Source organism: Leuresthes tenuis, unplaced genomic scaffold, assembly GCF_036924035.1.
Source record: "Leuresthes tenuis unplaced genomic scaffold, fLeuTen1.0.hap1 SCAF_21, whole genome shotgun sequence".
Lineage (NCBI taxonomy): Eukaryota > Metazoa > Chordata > Actinopteri > Atheriniformes > Atherinopsidae > Leuresthes > Leuresthes tenuis.
This window is the reverse complement of record NW_027325375.1, coordinates 29386619-29407734: the sequence shown is the minus strand read 5'-3', so window position 1 is coordinate 29407734 and position 21116 is coordinate 29386619. Positions and strand designations below refer to the sequence as shown.

The following is a 21116-nucleotide window of genomic DNA, read 5'->3' as shown; positions in this document are numbered from 1 at the left end:
ATGGTAAAATGTGTCCCGTGGGAGACGGGCTGGGTTTCTGCACAAAGCCAAGTTAGGAAATCAACTTGATGGATGACAGGCGTTGTGACCTATGCATTACAATGAAAAGCCCATTACGTTTAAGTGGTTACATTTAGGTAGAATATCGACAGATTTTTCATACCACTTAAAATATACCTTCTCTGATATTGTGGGTCATAAGTAGTATGAACATTCTGTCGATATTTAATACACATACATACGTATACATATGTATACTTTGACCTTAACTCTGACCCCAAAAGTGTCTTTGCTATTTTGAGCTAAAGTATACGTTTCCATAATTTTTTATCAGTACAAATAATAGTAATTTGTCTCCTTGGTGCCTTAAAAGTCTTCCATAGTAATCAAATGTTACATTAAATAGGTCCTTTCCACTGCCCCGAGGCTGCATCCTCCAAGGATATATCAGCATTTAGCTGAACTGAGAATGTGAAATCTGTGGCTGGCCAAAAAGGCTTTGATCAAGAAGGGAAATTTACAAAAAGACGTCTTCTCAGCCCACTTTGACTGCAGGGAAAAGCTTGACATCAAGTCACATTTCAAGGAAAAACAATTCAGCTTTGTTTGTGCATAATTCTCATAATCATTCTCTATTTGCACCTTATGAAGACGATAAGAGTTAAGAGTGGCCTCCATGAAAGTTCTGTCTCTGCCATCAACTTTTTTCAAAGAAACAATGTTCAACACTCACTATATTCTATTCAGAGTGTTTGTTAACAGTTTGAAAGTCCTTAAAATCCCCGAGTGCGCATTTAAAAAAAAAAACTGCCCTTGAGAGATGATTAAATAAACCCACAGCTGCTTTTCAATGAGAAAAAAAGTAAGGCAATTTCAAATTGTAAAGCACATGTCACTGACCTACTGTCCTTGCTGTAATTAAAAGGCAGCAGAGGGATTAGTGGATCCATTCACACGTGTTTAACTGCACACTCAAGTGACTGAAAAACTGGACAGTGGTTGTCATTAAAATACACATCAAGCCGAACAAAAACAAGAAAGCACAGCATTTAATGTGACACTGTGAGAGTAACCATGGCAGCGTGTAACCTTGCACTCAAACTTAGACTAAAATGACATTGAACTTGCCTCGAGCGTTAAACAAAATGTTGTCGTCTCTGACGAAATTCCTAACAGCTTGTTTCCCAGTGTGATTTCAGATTTCAGAGTCTAAATTCACTGTTCTTTCCTCCATCTTCTCAAGTTGATCTAAAGTAGGTCTGTCCAGAAATGTTCGGCACCGACTGCACAGCAACTCAACAGCGCCCCCCTGTGGCCGACACTGCGCATGAGCTGAGACGTCTGCAGGTTACCGTCAGTCAGACGCGTCTAAACAGACCAATTGTGTTAACATCGGCTTGCAGTTGTGTGTTTTAAACTATCTCCAAATGAACATGATTATGTATCACGCCAACAGTCACCTTGCATACGTCCACATCACATAAATGCTGCTTCCCTTCTTATAACCAACACTAACAGACATATGCATATATCACTCCTGTTCTTAACTCCCTTCATTGGCTTCCTGTCCTTTATAGAACTGATTTTAAACTTTTAAAGTTTGTTTTTAAAGCTCTTAACGGCCTCACCCCATCGTATTTATCTGAGCTTTTAACTCTCCGTAACCCTGGTGGAGCTCTGAGGTCAACAAATCAACTTTTGTTGGAAGTGTTCAGGTTAAAATACAAGCCCTGGGGTGACCGAGCCTTTTCTGTTGCTGCCCCCAGGCTCCGGAATAAGCTCCCCCCCGAGATGCGTCTTATTTCTGACTTGGGCCCCTTTAAATCTAGGCTAAAAACATATTTATTTCAGATGGCTTTTAATACCCAGTAGTATGGTGACTCTTTTATATTATCTTATTCAATTTTGCTGTATTTTATCGCTTTTACTGTTATTTTATTGTTTTGTACTAATTCTTTTCTTTATTTATTATCTGCTGTTAAGCACTTTGGTACCTAAATGGATTGTTGTAAAGGGCTGTATAAATAAATTACATTTACATTTACATCTCTCAACTTGTCTGATTTAAAACATCTAAAAACTTGCCGGATCCATTCTTTCATGATACTTTCTACATAACAAATCATTTATAACAGGAGCACGTGACTCGCTAATGGACAATTGCAGAATGTCAAGCCTCATCAGCTGTTTTGATGCTGGAAAAAAATAATTTAATTCACATATTTTTTTAAAATCAGATTTAAGATGCTGTTTTTTTATTGAATGCAAAGTAGTTTAAGAAAATTATAGATGTTTACACCTTTTATAAGACTCATATGAATAAGTCATTAATAGTGTTATAGTACCCCCCTCCAAGACATTCATAATAATCCTTTTATTCTTTCCTTTTTCTGTCATTTTATTTTTTATTTGTAGTCTTTGCGTTGGTTTTCTTTCTCTTTACAGTCTTATTGCTCTTTTCGGTTGTTTCGGGGTTTTCTCTTTGCATGTTCATGATTGTTCTTGTGTCGCCCTGTGATTTGTGGTCTCTTTTCTGATCGCTTGAAGCTGTAGATTGTCTTTTGCCTCCCCCTGGTGGACACAGTATTTAAGTTTAGACTTATACTGAATTAAATGAATTATACTTTTCATTTATTTTGGGAATTCAGGTGTTATTTGTTGCACTTATTGCGATGATAATAACAAGCTAGAGATTTCTTAAATTTAGTAGAGTTGGCACATTGCCAGAACAGTTGCAGCACTGTCTGTGGATGCATTGCTCATACAAACTTACAAAGAAAATTACCACAAAAACATATATGTGCATAATTTTCAAGGAAACATCCCTTGTTCCACTAGTAATGAGGCATTTGTATGGAAAAGTTAAAATATTTCCCCAATTCAAGTTATCAGCAAAGCTACACCTGTAGAATATAATAAGGATAGAATACAATAAAGTTTTTACTTTTTTTTTAATGTAAGGTGTATACAGACATTCCCCACTGAGGTCTTTTTCAAATTCAGTGATGGTAAAAATAAACAATTTTTTAGCCCCTATAAGAGTTAAAATACCTACAGGATTTGTCATTTTTCATGATGGCAAACTCCTTTGAAGTGATACGTATCCAAAATATTTGAATAATGTTGAATAATGCTCTACAATCATAGTAGCAGGTATCTCTTGAGATTCCCACATTGTGGCTTTCAGCAGATGTGCTCATTACCTTGTGGTGGGCTGACAGGTGCACAACTGATTTAATATTGAACATCTGGCTAACATCTGTCAGAGTCTGGAGAAAAATCAATCGAAGCGTTGTTGAGGATATCTCCATATGTACCCTCCTCTAAGTTTATAGGCCTTCATAAGCCATGTAAAACTAGGCATGTTATCTAACAGCAATCCACCTCACTGAAAAACAGGGTGGCCATACTGTAGTATCCATTTTAAACTCTACATACTTATATATGTATATAGTGTCTCAATGTGTATACAGTGTCGGAATAGTCGAAATAGCGCCTATTTACCATGGTCAAGCGTTATTTAATAGTAATTAGCAGTTAGTGCATGTAGTACTACGTCCCCTGTGAGTCCTTGACAGACTAAGTACGGTATGTACCAATGATTTCTCCTCAGGGTACAGATCTGTATCCGTCAAGCAGTTTATTTTTATGTTTGTGACTCTGAACAAGAAACCAAATAAGGACGAGTTAAGTCCACACGGTCTCTCATTTGATTTCCAGTTGAATTTAATATAAGGATTTACTTTCTTGGGGGAAAAGGAAATTATGCAAAGTGACGCCATCGTGACCTAGACGGTTTATTGGCTGATAACCACGTGACGTTGAGGGCTGAGCCAATGGCTGAACGCCCGAGTTCTCGTGTATTATCGCGATTTATTTCTTTAGATAAATCCATAACGCGGCTTCGCAATCGGCCATTTCGTCAGTGCAGGCCATCAGCTGTAGAGGGCAGTTGGGGTATATCTCGTTTACTGGTTACCTGAAAGAAACATCAAAAACATCGCAACATGAATGAGACAGCAATTTCATTCGCCAAGGACTTCTTGGCTGGTGGCATCTCTGCCGCCATTTCCAAAACAGCCGTTGCTCCAATCGAGAGAGTGAAGCTTCTCCTTCAGGTAAAACTGCGGTCTTCCGGAAGGCTCACTGCGTTAGCCGGCTAGCTTGTATAATCCCAGTATAGGACGCAGTTATGCATCACCCCATTGGGTCATAGCACATCCACAGGCTTAAAGTTTAACATTGCTTACTGTACGTGTTAATATTGAATTGACTTAAACGAGTTAAACGATTTCAACGATAGGTCATTGCAGGAGGGGAATGACCTACACGAGCCCGGCTGCTAACGCTAGCTTTACGCGTTAACCTTAGCCGGTGTAGCTAACAAAGGACAAACGCTGGTAGTGACATTGGTACACTGTGTACAAGCTTATGATATGTTCTCCAGTTTATTTAAACCTCTTGCATTTCAGTTTAACTTGTAACAAGAAAGTATAACCGATATACTCTCAGTGAAACCGGCGACATTTTCCGCTTAATGTCAGCGATAAGGCCTCGAGTAGTGATTCACTTTGGTTACAACTAGTTTTAAATCCCTCAGTATTAAACCTGTATACTGACATGGATTTAAACCAATCTTTGATCACAATTTATCTTGCGTTACCGCACTGCTAAGTGTTTATTAAAATCTGTGTTAGATTAATCAATGTTATCTCAAATCCCTTCAAAGCAGCCATTATCATTGGTTGTGACTAAACACTGATGGCTCTGATAAAAGAGCACTGGCAAGGGGAGTTTTCTTCAACTTTTACAACTTTAACAGGGACCAAGGTCACAACAAGGGGACCCTGTGATTGTCATGAGCCCAATGATTAATGGGCTTCCTGATTTTAACCGGTTTGTTCTTTTTTTGTTGCAGGTCCAACATGCCAGTAAGCAGATCACCGCGGACATGCAGTATAAGGGTATCGTCGACTGCGTTGTCCGTATCCCCAAAGAGCAGGGCTTCCTTTCCTTCTGGAGAGGTAACCTTGCCAATGTCATCAGATATTTCCCCACCCAGGCCCTCAACTTCGCTTTCAAGGACAAGTACAAGAAGGTCTTCCTTGATGGCGTTGACAAGCGCACCCAGTTCTGGAGGTACTTCGCCGGTAACCTGGCCTCCGGTGGGGCTGCCGGAGCCACTTCTTTGTGTTTTGTGTACCCCCTCGACTTTGCCCGTACCCGCCTGGCAGCTGATGTGGGAAAGGCAGGAGCAGCGAGAGAGTTTAACGGTCTGGGTGACTGCTTGGTGAAGATCTCCAAGTCTGATGGTGTGAAGGGCTTATACCAGGGCTTCAACGTGTCTGTGCAGGGCATCATCATCTACAGGGCTGCTTACTTTGGCATCTATGACACAGCTAAGGGTAAGTTTGTGACACGCTGATGTTCACTTGTTTGTGTGCTCCGTGCATCTTGTGGATGTTAATTTCTATTTATTTCTTTTTACAGGTATGCTTCCAGATCCCAAGAACACCCACATATTGGTGAGCTGGATGATTGCACAGTCTGTAACAGCTGTTGCCGGCCTGACCTCATACCCCTTCGATACTGTCCGTAGACGTATGATGATGCAGTCGGGACGCAAAGGAGGTGAGTCTCTTCGCATTTGCTCTCATTTGATGCAAGTTTTCGTCTCCTTCCTTCGTCTAATTTGACCTCTCCTCTTCCTTTACTCAGCTGACATCATGTACAGCGGGACCATTGACTGCTGGCGCAAGATTGCACGCGATGAAGGTGGCAAGGCTTTCTTCAAGGGAGCCTGGTCCAACGTGCTCAGGGGCATGGGTGGCGCCTTCGTGCTTGTGTTGTACGATGAGCTGAAGAAGCGCATGTAATTCTCCATGTTGTCACGCCACTGTTCAATTTGGCTAAATGTATTAACTTCCCATTTCTATGGACTTTGCATTCTGCCTTATTTATGGGAACAAACTAGTGTCTCACCAGTAGCTGTTGGGCGATGGCTGTACGTTGTGCATCTTTGATTTTAAACAAAACGTTCCACACCCTCTATACCAATGTCATTCCTGTTAAAAGAAATATACCTCCTCCTGTCATTCACTAGGTTTGTATGGTCCCAATTTGAATAAATCTATTCTGGGGAACAAACTTAACCATTGATGTCGACTGTCTCCTCCACCTTCATAGCTTGAGATGAACACTCTGAAATGCACGAAGTGGATTACACCCAACTGCTATATTTACTCATGCTTATCCCTCTCTGAGCCTTCCTGGTCTGACCGTGATCACTTCTAGGATTGTAGAGTAGAACACCCGGGTGTCTGAACACGCTATTTACAGAGCACAAAGTGGTTTGTAGTGCTTCTAAGCTTATATTTAGATGAGGATTGTTAGGTTATTGCGCACAGGAAATCAACGTGATTATGAGGATTTCGCTCTTAACTGAAAAAGCAGGCACATGCAGATTGGGGAAAGTCATAAAAGTCTCTGTTTTGATGTAGTTTAGGAACGTTTTTTAAATAATATGCATCACCGTGTTGCATAGAACATATAAAATACACATTTTTAAGAGAAATAGGTCCATAAACTGTCATAAGCTTTGATATCTAGTTTCGTTCTCTGTTTCCAGGGAGTGGCGTGCAAGTATCAGTGAACAGTGGAGTGGTTTGGCAGAATGTTTTATTAATTAGTCACAGCCGGTGATGCGATGCCTTGCATTTCATTTAAAAAAAAAAACAACAAAAAAACGGGGCATTAACTGATTATAAAGCTCCAGCTGCTGCAGATCTGCATACACTTAACAGTGAAAGAAACTGGCGCTTGTATCAAACTAGTGGTGGTTACACTGACGTGGAAGTTTTACAGCGCGCGGGTTTAATTAACCCGCGGCCTGGCCTGAGCTGATGGGCGCCAGCAGGGGGCGCCAGAGGAAAGGAAACGTGAGATTTCCGCGCTTCCTCTGAAGCTCAAGCAAGCTTGAAAAATTAAAAAAAGAGAAGGAAAAAAAGATTTCTCTCCTTATTGAGATTAATTAGACTAAAAGATTGAGAAACAGCATGTGCCATGTGTTCAAACGGGTGGAAACAACTGTCACAAACACGTGGTTCATTACTACATAAAGCAGTGAAATACAACAAATCCTACTGGCTTTATGAGATAAGGAAAGTTCATAAAGCTATTCTGAGTTATTGTGTTATTCCCTGACACCTCACAACAAAATCTTTGCTAAATGAAGACTATTTATCTTTATCTAAAGCTGCTAATAAAGTGACTGTTTGTGTCTGTGACGCAGCGCTTTAATCTGAGGACAAATTTACCCACAAGGCATCAAATCACAACCAGACTGTGATTAGTTTTATTACGATTAATAAAGCAGCCAGAAAAAAACGGAGCAAATGAGCTCCTGAGAGATCATATAGAGTTTATATAAAGTGAATAAAGAGAAACAGCGAAATAAACATGCAGCTGCATAAACTGATGAATTTTGGATTCAACCAGTGTTCAGCCAATAGAGAGCACCAATCACCCCCCATCACCGTGGGGTACATTTCTGCATAACTTACCCTTTATCATCTGCTCAGGTCTCTGAGGTTGGGCCTTCCAGTCTGGTTTGGTCCAATACAACTGTGTCCCAGTCAATAACAAACGCAAAAACAAGCAATTCACGCAGGCCTATGGTTAATTAATCCCTTTGCGTGTCATATATGGGTCTGTTTGAACAGTCTGAACATCTGTAATTCTTCTTTGGTACATTTATATTCAGTAGACTGAGTGTATGCTTTACTAAAGGCTTCATTGATTCATGCAAAAACGTCCCACAGTCCAACCAGCATGGAAAAGACGTCAACACTTAAAGAGAAAAAGCTTGAGCCAAAAAGAGATTTGGTCTCTTAATCATTTGTCTTTGTGCTCTTAACCGATCTCCTGTTGTTTTTGTACGTAAATGCACTTTAATGTGTCCTTTCTGCATGTGTTACAATGTCCTCGGTGTCTAATAACAGCTTCCTGCATCCAAAAAGCAGACAATATAGAGCTTTGTGTTATTTGAAACATAATAAAGAGCTAATGTTGTATGAATCCAACAATAATCCCCCCAAAGAAAGCTCATAAACTATTTATCTTGCACCATTTAAATGTTCCCTCAGATTCAGAATTGTCTTCCCAAAAGATTAAATTCAAAATTACGAATGGGAAGATTTGCTCTAATTGGGGTAATTTTAATTCCACCCAAAATGTGTTATTGTTTGACTAAAATTACTAACCAAAAAACATTGTCAGCTTTCAGTTTCCTTTGGCCGTGACGGTGATTTTAATTCATTCATCAGGAGTTCTGCTCGCCACTCGCTGGCTGAACAGCAGCTAGAAGAGCTCTGTGGCTCGGGTTAAACCGTGCCGACTGATAGCTTCAGACCAGATCAGCTGACTGAGATGTAATCATGGCCTGCGTGTCTTACAGTGCAGCCTCACAGACGGACCTTACTCCTACTCGTGTGGTTTTTTCTGTGTAGACTCTACGCCGGATGTCTCAGTCTCCGCCCGCAGTCCAAACACTTGTGAGTCTGCACGCTTGAACTGTCTGTAGGTGTGAAGAATGATAGTTTATTAATCATTGTTAGATTTGCCACCAGCTGACAGCTTGTCCAGGGTGTTTCCTGCCTTCTGCCCAGTGCATTCTGGGATACATTCCAGCCTGTTCTTCGTGGTATCAGCTCTTCCAACTGTACACAACACAAACCGCCATCACCAGACTACTATTATCTATGGGGTAATTTTAGCAACAACTGCTTATTTATTCAATTATATTCGGTTGTAGCATGTTATTTTCTATATAATTAGCTTTATAAACCCTGTCCTGATAGCTCACACATGGAAGGGTTATGTTATAGATTTTATCTTTGCGCAGACACGATTGTTTAGTCTCGATGTTAATGAGAAAAAGCACAAATCGAGAGACAGACCACAAAAAGAAAACCGCAACAAGACTTTCTGTGAAGTACAGGAAAGTACTAGTTTTTATTCCTTCATAATCAAACTTCACAAACAGCTTGAACTTGTACAATACCTCAGAGAGTGAAAATTACAAAAAAAGTGCTGGTAACATTTACAAAAATCATCCTTACTTAGCAACAATCAGTTTATTCTTCCACACTTTTTTTAGTCTTTTGTATTAAGGCTTAATACTTCTTTATAAAGTATATGCAAGATAAGTCTTCACAGTTTTTCGAAAAAAGTCACAATATTATGTAACATAATGAAGCTTTTACGGCTATTTTCTTTATAATAACAAATACACATCACTGGTAAATATATGTGAAATACAGGGCTTATTGTAAAATGGCAAGTAATGATACTGTTTGCTGAGATAAATTGATTCCACACACTGTTATAGGAAAGTTTTGACATACCGTTGCTATAACTGAAGGAGGAGGAAAAGAAAATGATAAGCATAAACACTTGGGAGATCGCCTCCAAACTTTGGCACATCCCATGAAACAATTTCACAAAATATGAGATTTAATTTTGAAATCATACACATGGAAGAATAGCTAAACTGGCATAAAGTGAAAACATGCTGTGTAGTAAGGTGCTAAATCAGAGATATTACGCTGCCAGCCTTTTCTTTTTTCTTTTTTTCCCCCCCACATGGACTTACATGAATAAGGTGCAATTGTAAGACTCAAAGCATGTAGGCCTTTCGTAGATGTTGACGAAGTGTGTAATAAATACAAGTTTTAAAAGCAACCTAAACAAATTCGACCAATAGTCTTGAGGCGACCTCGTATACTCATGCGTTCCCATGGATTCAGAAAAATGAACGTCTCTCCTGCAGTTGTGTAACTCTAACTGTGGCATGTGAAAGTAAAAGCTGTATTTATGGTATGTGATATTTGATTTTTTTTCTTTTTAACATTTTTATTTATTCATTTTTTTACTGCTGAAATTGTGAAAAAAACAAACAAAAAAAAAACAACAAAACAAACAAACTTGATGAATAAGGAGATGAACTAAATGCAAAACTAAGCCAAGATATATTCACAAGATCCTCTAAGCTGCACTGGTTTACAGGTCAACAGATGAGAGCTCTAGCCCTAGACTTACCAATTTCACCCTCATGCATACTGTACGGTTAAAGTGACGCAACAAGCTTGCTTAAATAGTCTACATCACAAAAGCAATTTGGTTTTAGTGCAAACACAATTGGCTGGCTTCAGCTTCTCAATAATAACAAGCTCACCAAGGAGATTACAAGAAGGCACATACTTATGCTTCCTCTAACACGCAACATATTTAGACAAACCGCAACATCTTTCAACAACACCACAAAGCGGTGAAAACAGGAAAGCCACTACATCCAGATAAAACGCTGAAGTTTTGCTGTTTGTGAATTATTGGAAAATTTACACTTATCCATCAACCAAATGATGACGTGAAAGTCACTAACTGCTGTAACTGCGGATGAATTTGCTGGAAAAAGGATGAAATATGATACATTTCGGTGGATAAAGACGCTCTACATACGAAGCCAAATGATGCGGTTTTTTTCCTCTGAGAAGTATTTCATTATTGATTCACTTTAAAGCATCTATTGTAACGTCTCAGGGGGGAAAAAACCGCACCGGAGTGACCGAACGTGCAGAGATGTTTGTACAGGAGTGGTGTGCGCGACAGTGGACATCTGGGTTTCATCTTTTGGCATTTGTGTTTCACTTCTAACATGTTGCAGGCAGAGGGATGAAGACGACTGACGCTGACTCATTGTCAATGATTCTCTTCCTCGCAATATATCCTGTCTCCCATTTCAGAGCTGCTTGATTTGTCCTAAACGATCACAGGAGGAAACAGCAGGTTTAATGCCCCTCGATTCTGGCCGCTAATACTCGGGGTAGTGCTGGGTAAAGAGAAACAAAAAGGAAAAACCCTGCTACAGACAACTACACATGGACTCTGATTCTGTACCTTTGACCACGAGTAAAGATAGTCAAACATCACCATTTACTCAGCGACAACCGTCCAGTAACATGGTTCAGACAGGTGTAGTGAGTGAATTATATTGCTTTTTGATAGAAGACCGAAATCAGTCTAGTGCAAATCTCTTTTCTGGTTTGAGAAGTGGTGTTTGGTGTGATGAGACACAATCTGCTCTACCATAGAGAGAACATATCAGGTGATTGTGACAACTGCTTAAGCTGTGAGGTGGTGTCCCTTTATGATTTTAATGAAGATTTAAAAGAGCGTTCTTAAATGCTTAAACGCATAAACTCTGTCACCAGCCGATGCCTTGCAACAATTTGGAAGAAAAACCCCAATAAATATTTCCTATTACAAATAACCCCTCATCCAGTGAATGCAATTACCAGCACAAAGTCCAAATCTTAACCCTTTGCATGCAAATGACTCCTATTTTGAACGGGAGGATGTGCTTCATCTGTCTGCTCACGTGTGCTAACGGGTGTCATCTGTGCAGTTATGTCTGTCAAATACATCTCTCAACTTGGAAATGTTGGAAAACTCACTCCAGTCCAGTGTTTGACAAATCATATTATAAAAACGTCCTCGCACATACATAAAAAAAAAAGAAAGAAAAAAAAGAAAATCATCTTTATCCCCTATTTCAAAACAGCAGTCAATACATTTCAAACAAGCTTGTTTCATAAAAACAACAATAATAATAAAACACAAACCAACTCGGAGCATAAATTATCAAAAACAAACTGAAAACACATTACTGCAGCATATATTTCAGGGTTGCTTAGTTGTGATGTTAACTACCGTTACTACAACAGCTCCACTTCTGCCAAGTTCAGAACTATCAAGAGAAATTATTTGTAGGGGGAAAATCATAAAAATATCAAGCTAATATAGGCAAAACGAAAAGAAAAGCCAAACAAAATATACACATATTTATAAGCACATCTCATAGTTGAACTCAAGTGCATGTTTACAAAAGCATCTACATACATGATATGGCAGCAAAAAGCCTGATGGAAAAAAAAAGAAAGAAATATCAAGCTGCTTTTTAGCAATCGGGTACATTAGATTTCTGATTTGCTTAATATCTTCGGCCCAGGTATAAACATTGCTTCCATTACAGTAATTCAATTTCCTATTTTGAAACCACAGGATGAATAGTATACAGCAGATTCACCTAGAATTAGAGCTTACAGTAATGCAGTATTGTCCAAAGCCAAATTACGCTTTACATTCTTCTGACGGACCGTATGCGCTGTAGCAAATACTCCAAATTGATCACGCATTTGGCCCTGATTGTGAGGGATAAATCCATCTTACAGTTTGGTTTTATCACGTTGAGACGGCTGGATCTCAGTTTTATTTGAGACTGTGTATTATTATTATTCAATTTCCTCTTTTTTTTTCTTTTTTTGGCTTAAATAAACAACTTACAAATATGTGCAAACTTAACATCTTGGTCCATCTCAAGTATAAATGGCTGAATGTACTCCAAGTAACAACGTTTGATTAGTATTTTTTTTTAGGGACAGCCTTAAAACATTAGACAGTGCCAAATATTTGAACTGTAGCAAAGAAAGAAATAAAAACCCAACAAAACAATCATTTCCATGTAATCCCAAGTGAAGGTGAAAAGGTGTACACCAATTTGGTAAATGTGTGTAAAAGACATGAGCAATGAGTACTGAGTGTAATGTTCTGCCGGAGGGACAATGCAACATTTACAATCTTATACATGTTTCAACATGCCATAGTTTACATCACAGCTACTGTGTCGGATTCATTTTTTATGTTTTGTTGCATTTCTTATAAAAAATCTATTTTGGTCTACAATAGGCAAATAAACACAACCACAAAACTATATAAACAACTGATCAAGTGACAAAACACATACGCATTTTCACAAGCACCCAACCGAGAGAAGGAAAACAAAGAGGAAACAAACAGTCAAAACTACAGCAATCGAGCCCGATCACAGGAACCCCCACACACATTAAAAAGTCTAGAAACGTAAATGATCCGAACCCTTCTTTGGTTTGTCAAAACAAACATTGTCTAGAACAGTTTTTTTTTTCTTCAAATGTAATTCCTAATGATCAGCGTGGCCCTGCCTGGAGAAACGGCCTCTGAACGCGCTGCTGAACCCGGCGCTGACGGCGCCAAAAGAGCCTCCACTTTTCTTTTCATGTTGAATGTTTTCTCAAATTTCTGCTCAAAATAAAAGAGCAAACCAACACACAAAGAGAGACAGAGTAATATCACGGTGCATGTCGTCTATAAAAACCAGTTCACACGGGCAGAAGCTGTGTGACTTCGTGGCAGAATCACAACCAGCAGCGAGATGAGATCGTTTAAAAAATGCATTTTGAGGGGAAGTACAAATTTTGCTCAACTTGAGTGTGATTAAAAAATTCTGAAATACGCAACAGATTTTCAAAACCATTAAGTGCTGGTAATTCTGCATAAGATTAGGTGACTTCAGTGTGGAAAACGGATGCCAGACTAGGAGTTGGAATGTGCTGGATTTACACAGGAATGCATGTTTTTAGTTAAGCGGCTGCTCACTTTAAAACTTAATTGTCTCATCAAGCTGAACTGAGCCAAAAAGACGCAGTGACGGAGAGCACAAAGACTCTCAGTGTTTAGTCTTCAGAGGCTAAAACATGTCTGAGGCCCCCCCCCATCGCTGTGATAAAGAAAAGATATCGTCATCGGGGGGACGCTGAAAATACTGTTTGTGCTCTGTCAAAAACAAGCGCTCCCCTGCAGGAGAGCGCCGTGGCGACAGGACTGCATGCTTCACTTGGACTGATGTGTGGTTGTTACCTGACGATGATGTCCTGTTAAAAACCTCATCAGCGGTAGTGTAATAACTGCATGTTCTGAGAAAGTATCATAGCAAATATCATTTAGATGCCACTATAGCTCAGTATACCTGTGTTGTACTTTACAATCTGCTGCTTCAGGGTCTGTAAAGCTCAGAACCAAAACGGAATCTGGATATCTGTAAAATCTGAACAGTTTCTGAATGTTAGAGCGACGGTTGGATGACAGGGACTAGCTATATCACATTGCCTATATGTTAAATGCTTTATTTCAACATTAAATGTCTAAATGAGACTCAGTGTGTATTTGTTAATCATAGCTGTTTTCTCCTATTTACTTGAAAACTATGCTTAATGGAGGATTGAAAGATTCAAAATGAGGACAATCACTTGCTTTTCATTTGCTGCCTGAGTTTTCTTTTCAGAAAAAAGGTCTTTTCTCTCTTTTTTGTTTTTTGCTTTTCTGTTTCTCGCTGCTAATTCAACAGTAGTGGTGTAATTTAAAAGTGCACGCCTCCCTAATATTGGCACGGCAGCTAAACTGGAGAAGGCTTGAGAGAAAACTGTGGTAATTAGTCCACAGGGGACAGAATAACAAGTCATCCCAAAACCCTTTGTCTCACAGCCACTCAGTCCTGAAACTCAATCTATTTTCATTTTTTATTATTCTGCCATACTTTCTCTCGGTTTTGTTTTCATGTTTTCTTCCAACCATTTACAGACTGTAGTGCCTGCAAAGCTGTGTTTTTCTGAGGCCAAAACACTCAATTTGAAATCTCATTTAGTCTCCAAGTTGTGGTTATAAAAATGAGCAAGTGGAGCATTTGTTTACTCTTTCTTCCTTTTGTCCCCCACACGTTGCTCCACGCGCTCCCCTTACATCTCCAAGTTGTGCATAGAAAACACACAAGGCTGTCTGCTAAGATCAAACTTAAATAATCGCTGTGAAAAAGAAAGAAATCGGGCAAGGGCTCGCAGGTTGGGGGGCTTTTATCCGAGCACACACAGCGTACTTTAACACCGAGACGCTTCCTGCTCCTCCATGCAGCTCAGTGATTAAAACGAGCTGGAGGAGATGTTCTCCTGCTCCTGCAGCAGAGATGGAGAAAGCTGCTGGATTTTGTTCAGGCAGGTGTGCGTACGTCCCCCCCTGCAGCTGCTGGGTGGCTCCCGCCGCTGTTGACCTGCACCCGCCGCCCTTTCTCCCCCGACACGCAGTACATTCCACTTTATGGCTTGTTTGCAAAACAGCAACGCAAAAGACGAAAGAAACTAAACTAAAACAACTTCACAGATTTGTTGCACGCGAGCCCGTGATTGCATTTTAAATCTTTAAATCCTCCAGATGGTATAAATGTAGGTACAGAAAAAAAAAAGGAAGAAAAACTTGCTGACGTAGCTGTTATTGTATATAAATAAAACATATTTCATTTTAAGGTATTTTAAAGGGTTCTCTTACGCTGCACTCACAACCACCGGGTTTTAGCATCAATAGCATAAATAGTATATTCTTAATAGTCCACTGTGTATATACTGTATTTGTGCAATGTAGGAGAGAAAAACTATGAATATTTTGTATAGTTGCTGTATGTACTGATAGGCACTTGATAGGCATATTCCCTATATCCCACAAGGTATTGTATACTCTAGCTGCAGTTACGATTTTATCAAACTATCTGAAAATGTATTTCTTTCTCTGTGTGGAGACGCTGATACTTAAAATATATAGAGCATTTGTAAGAAGTTATCTATTTCACTCTTTCTGCGTACTGTAGTAAGACAAAAATGCAATTGCAAGTATCATCTGAGTGGTGTTTTCTGTAGTCTACTTTTAACTTTGTGACTTGCCTAAAGGAAAAGATAATCTGACTTAAAATGTGTTGAGACAGACCGAAAGACGAACTGAAAGACAGACGCATGCTTATCAGGATAAAACGACCCTGTTCCTCACTCAAAATGACCCTCATCACCTCCATGTCCTCGTATTCATCTCAACGCAAAGCATATGTGCGCACATACACCTATAAATATGTGCACAAATATACAGTACACGGCAATAATATTCAACAATCCTTTATCCTCACTGCGTGAAGCTGTGATCAACATCATAATGACCAACAGAGAAAAGCGTAAGGAATTCTAAAAATAAATAAGTTTAACAATGAATTAAACTTACAGCAAGAAGAACAACAATGTACTTTAGACCCTGTGTCTCTAGGCTAAGATAAACGAAACATAAACAGGAATATAGTTGAAACACAACACAAACAGCTGCAGGCTCAAAGGCTAGCATCTACTTTTCAAAATGTTTTGTTCTGGAAAATATCGGCACACTTTGCAAACATAAAGTCTAGAGCTACGACTAGAAGGAGCACGATTGAGAAAATGACTTTTCTTTCTGGATAATGTTGCAACAACTTTCAGTCGACTTTCTGCAACACCGAGAGAAGAGAATTAAGCACCAACCACGAGAAGCTGAGGAAATATAAGAATATATAACTATGGACAGTGAAGAGCGTGTGATGCTAATGCAGCAGGGGAGGGATGGGGGGGGGGGGGGGGGGGGGTAATGCTATAGCACATTGACACACTTGAGCGAAGGCTCTTTCCCTACCAAAACCGGTCTGCTATCAAACACCCTATGATACAAAAGTCAACTGACGATGGGACGAGTTATTAGCCCTCACCCAAATCCCGTTAAGATCGGCTACTTTTGTTACCCCAGAAGAAGTGATAGAGAAACGACTGATAGTGTAATTGTGAAATCAAAAAATTTCAAAAAACCAACATCGAGCTACTTAACCTACTATTCAGACCAATGATACCACAAAGCTGGTTGTACTCATCTAGCTACAGTCAATAGTGCATTTGATATATGTGTTCACACAAAATATGTAAAAATTTAGGTGCCATGAGGGAATGCTAAATCACTGAATACACTTATTACACCGAAACAGCTTAACTCAACGTCTCTGCCTCTGCTGCTGACCAAGTGATGATGCTAGTTTGGCAGTGTTTAACTTGAACGGACAACGAACACCGACGCCGCGAGCTGTGTGCCGTACAGTACATGTGGCAATACTGTTGGAAAGAGATGTCGGCAGTTGCTTACATATTCTACTCAGTGCATTGTCTGTTAAGGCATGAGATTACCCTCCACGTGCTGTGTAGAGACAAATGTAGCACTAGCATGCAGCAATATTGCCATCCAGGCAACAACAGCTACAAACAGGAACCAAACAGTTTAGGCATATATGCACACCATAGAGACGGGCCCAATCAAACGTTCAATAATGTGCCACTTTCACTGAGGACCAACCTCACGCTTTTGAAGTGTTTCTGTCAAGAGTGGATAGAAAACTTTAGATTTTCAAAACGACTCCACATGGCTCTGAAAGCATGGAAATGCTTGACTTAACTTCTCCAAACTGGTGCGATGAAGTCGACGGCACTTGACCAAAAGCTTCGGTCGAATCTCTAAACCAGTGTTTCAGGTGCCTTATTAGCCCAAAAGGTTTGGAGAGCTGCTTCTCATAGTACCTGCGCTGCATATTGTAAAGGAAGCCCTACAGTTGAGATATTCCACTTATCAACGATTTGATTAGGCTATTTACCACACAGACACTCACAGACATACAAACACCAAGGAAGGGACACGACTGTGTACAAGTGACAGACGGATATCAAAGAAGCTGCATTCTATCACCTTCCCGCACCTTTAACCCACAGAAAGTTGTTCTAGGATACACATATCACTTACGTTACACGCACACATATTATTATTAATATTATATTAGTCATTATTACCTCCGCCAACGGAGTTGGACGGGAGTTTGTTTATTATCGCTGCTGTTGTTTTACTGTTTATGCTGTTTGGCTTGGATGTTCTCATAGGAAAATTCTGCACTGTTTCTAAAGAAAAGCAATCAAATAATCGTTTATAGGGAACAAACGCAGACGAGCACACGTAATGGTTTAAATAAAAATAAATGCTTGCATTAACACGGCACAAGAATATACTGTAGGTAACAGCAAGCGATAATAAAAGCCAAGATTTCTTTAATTAACTGATGAAGAAGTTGAAACGAAGCTGTTCTGTTACATGTGAACTCTACAACCAAATATATAGAAAGAAAGAAAATCCTCTTTTCTAAAACTATAACATCTCTGTTAACAGTAGTGCACTTATTGGTTTAAGCAGTGCAACATATATGCAAGAAAATAATGCAGTCCACTTATCAAGATCTTAAAAAAATGTTTTTTTTCTTTAAAATTGATTAAAAGAAAGTTCATTGAAGGAAAAATGATTAAATATTAAGCACAGGCATTTTAAGAAAATGTGCAAAGTAGCACTTTTTAAAAAAAAAAAAAAAAAAAAAATGACAGCAGGTCTTTTGAAGACCCCCGTATGCAGTTAGTTATTCTCTTAATTATTCAACTACGGAAGTGTTTGCTCACTTAAAAAAAAGCAAATCCTTCAGATTGCAGTTGCAAGCAGTTGCATGTGTGTGTGTGTGCATGTGTGTGTGTGACCTATCGTGGATAAAAAGCAATATAAAAAGAATTCTAATATCAGAAATTAGCCATAAGTGATGTGATGCACGGATGACAACTTGCACACGCAAGCCTCCACATCTACTCTGTCCATGCTGTGTCTAGGTATCAGAAAAACCAGGAATGCATGCAATTTTCTACACAGTCCATCTGCAACTCGGGGTATATGCAACAGTGTGACATCCATCGAGCAATGAGCAACTTGTTCTGCTCTCAGGCTGTATTTCCTTTCAAAACGCAGCACGCCATTTGAGCCTTCAGGGAGAGCCAACACACACAGAGTGATGCACTCTGCTCCCACCTGCTGAAATAGCTCTGCAGCTGTAATGAACCGGTTATACAGCTTTCTAGGATCGGGGCGGCTATCATTTGGATTTTAAATTTGATTCAAATCAAATGACCCCTTCTTTGTTTCAAACATTGTTCCAATCAACAGCTAAACTCCCACAAAACTGTAATTTAATTATAAAATCAAAACCATGCCGGCTACTCAACAGCAGCTGAAGTGACAAATCCTTTCGTTTTCAAATCTGTGTCCCATAACAGTCGGGTGCAAGTTGAGGAGCAGCAAATATGAAGGTGAGAGTTTAGTCGCATATTCCTGCCTGCCAAACTGTGAGTGTAAAAGGCTAAAAGGAACCATCGTTTTTTGTCTTTTTGCAATGGAAGAAGGTCTAATAGCCTTAACAGTCTTTTAAGATATTAAGTGGCAGTGTATGCAAATGAGTTAAACTCCAAACTTCAGAAAAAAAGAAACATATTTTTGCTCAAATACTGTCTCATCGACACACCAAATTTAGTAAACGTTATCTTGACGATCAAAATGCATGGAAAATAATCATAGAACCTATGAGGAATAGTTGTCCCCATCACCTCTGACAGGAAGTCACATTTCAGTAAAATGATTAAAATTGGTACCTTGACAACAGCTGCATTATAATCCTTTAATACCATAGGAACACATAAAACCCAGTGTCAAATTAACTACTCTCCTTTTTTATTTGATGTAAGAAGGCAATCTTGTGACCATCAGTATTTTTTTAGAGGGAATATGTAGCCCAACCCCAGATGACTTTTTTTTTTCTTTTTTTTTTTGTTATTGTCGTAAATTATACCACAGTAAGCTTGGACATCTAGTTTCCAAACTGGTCAGTATGGGTTCACAACCGCCATGATTTCTGTTCCATGGCAGTGTACACACACACACACACACACACACACACACACGCACACGCGTGTGCGCGCGCACATGCACGCACACACAAAGACAACAGATAGACATATGCAAATACACAAATCCTCAAACATATTTGCTCATTTATAGTCATTCAGACTTATCTACACTAAAGGTGTGTTTGTGTGTACGTGTTTCTTTCGTAGGCCTTTCGGTAGTGTTCAACACATAAATCAGTATTTTAGGAAAGCATACATTTAGAGGCCTGTAGTTAGGATCCATCCAGTAGATCAATATCAAACTACTAAGCCTTAAGGCCACCATCTTTTTTTTTCTTTTAGAATAACAGAAAAAAAAAAGAAAGAAAGAAACCTTTTTTTTTTTGGGAAACTTAATGTGCCAGTGTCTATACTCATTACTCTTCATACCTCAAAATAATTAAAGGAAAATCTAGTGCCATTTTGTATGTCATTCTTTTTCAAAGAAGTTTATTTATTTGTACTTATCCATCGGAGACATGCATTCGCATGTGGTCATTGAAGTGCTCCATTTGGTCGAACTTGGCAGGGCAGACGGAGCACACGTAGGTGGTCCCTTCTTGGCAGCTTGCTTCAGCAGCTACACCCACTCCTGTTCCAACCCCGGCCCCTACTCCAGCACCTCCACCTACTGGCATGGCAAGGGCCACCACTCCAGCTCCAGGCTCAGGGACAGCCATAGGCATGGGAATGGAGACTGGGCCCGGGGTACCTGCGCTCCCCGACAGCCCCGTGATGGCGCTCGCTGTGCTGTGCAGGGCCATGTGCCTCTCCAGCAAGGTCTTGTGAGAGAACTTCTTCTTGCAGATGTAGCACTCATAGGACTTCTCTCCACGGTGCAGCCGCATGTGGACGTTAAGAGAGCTCTTCTGGGTGAAGCGCTTGTTGCAAATGCTGCACTGGTAGGCTCGCACCCCTGTGTGTGTCACCATATGTTTAATTAAGTAATCCTTGAGGGAGAACGAGCGCCAGCAGATGCTGCACTGATGAGGCTTCTCACCTGGATGTACATACAAAAAAAAGCGTTTAGGAGTTAATTAAAACAGGGGAAAATCGCCTCAAACTAAATAAAAAACAAAATTTGGCATTTGTTTTCTATTTTTGGACGATCACATCTGAACAAACGTCTGAAATCTCATGATGTATCTCTGTTGCCATGCGTGCAAATCTTCTTTACATAAACCCAACGAGCTTCAGCAGGCTGAGCAGTAAATTTATGCCTCAGTTTTAGAAAAATGCGTCTTATTTGCATTACTTCCGGGGAACCGTGGCGAGTCTTAACCTCCCCGTATGATTTCTATTTCTTTTTCTAAAGCTAATTTAGCACCATCTGTTCATCTTGTAAACAGCCAGCCTGATAAGGGCATTTTCTGAAATGTCAAAATCTGGGTGGTGCGGTCACTCCTAATGAAAGATTTCAGGGTCCTCATGCTGCTGTGTGTAAATCAGCACATGTCTGTTTATTAAAGACAAAAAAAAATGGAGCAAATTAGTCGGTTGTTTGGAATTGAATCAAGGCAAATTTAGATTTTTAATTCTCCTGAAACACAGCCAACA

At 39.7% G+C, this 21116-nt stretch overlaps 2 protein-coding genes across 3 annotated transcripts in view; one reads left to right on the top strand and one right to left on the bottom strand.

The window, feature by feature from the left end:
• The first annotated feature begins 3901 nt into the window (after positions 1-3901).
• LOC140280438 (ADP/ATP translocase 2) lies at positions 3902-6033 on the top strand. The gene is made up of 4 exons (XM_072375788.1): positions 3902-4118; positions 4919-5405; positions 5491-5631; positions 5719-6033. Exons 1-4 carry the CDS (start codon positions 4008-4010, stop codon positions 5874-5876), a joined length of 897 nt encoding a protein of 298 aa, XP_072231889.1. The 5' UTR covers positions 3902-4007; the 3' UTR covers positions 5877-6033.
• Positions 6034-8979: 2946 nt separating this feature from the next.
• zbtb20 (zinc finger and BTB domain containing 20) overlaps positions 8980-21116 on the bottom strand; it is a 32190-nt gene continuing 20053 nt past the window's right edge. For both annotated transcript variants that reach the window (XM_072375785.1, XM_072375784.1), the window contains one exon: positions 8980-20559. In XM_072375785.1, the coding sequence (XP_072231886.1) occupies positions 20024-20559 (536 nt within the window). In that variant the 3' untranslated portion in view covers positions 8980-20023. The remainder of the gene's footprint in view (positions 20560-21116) is intronic.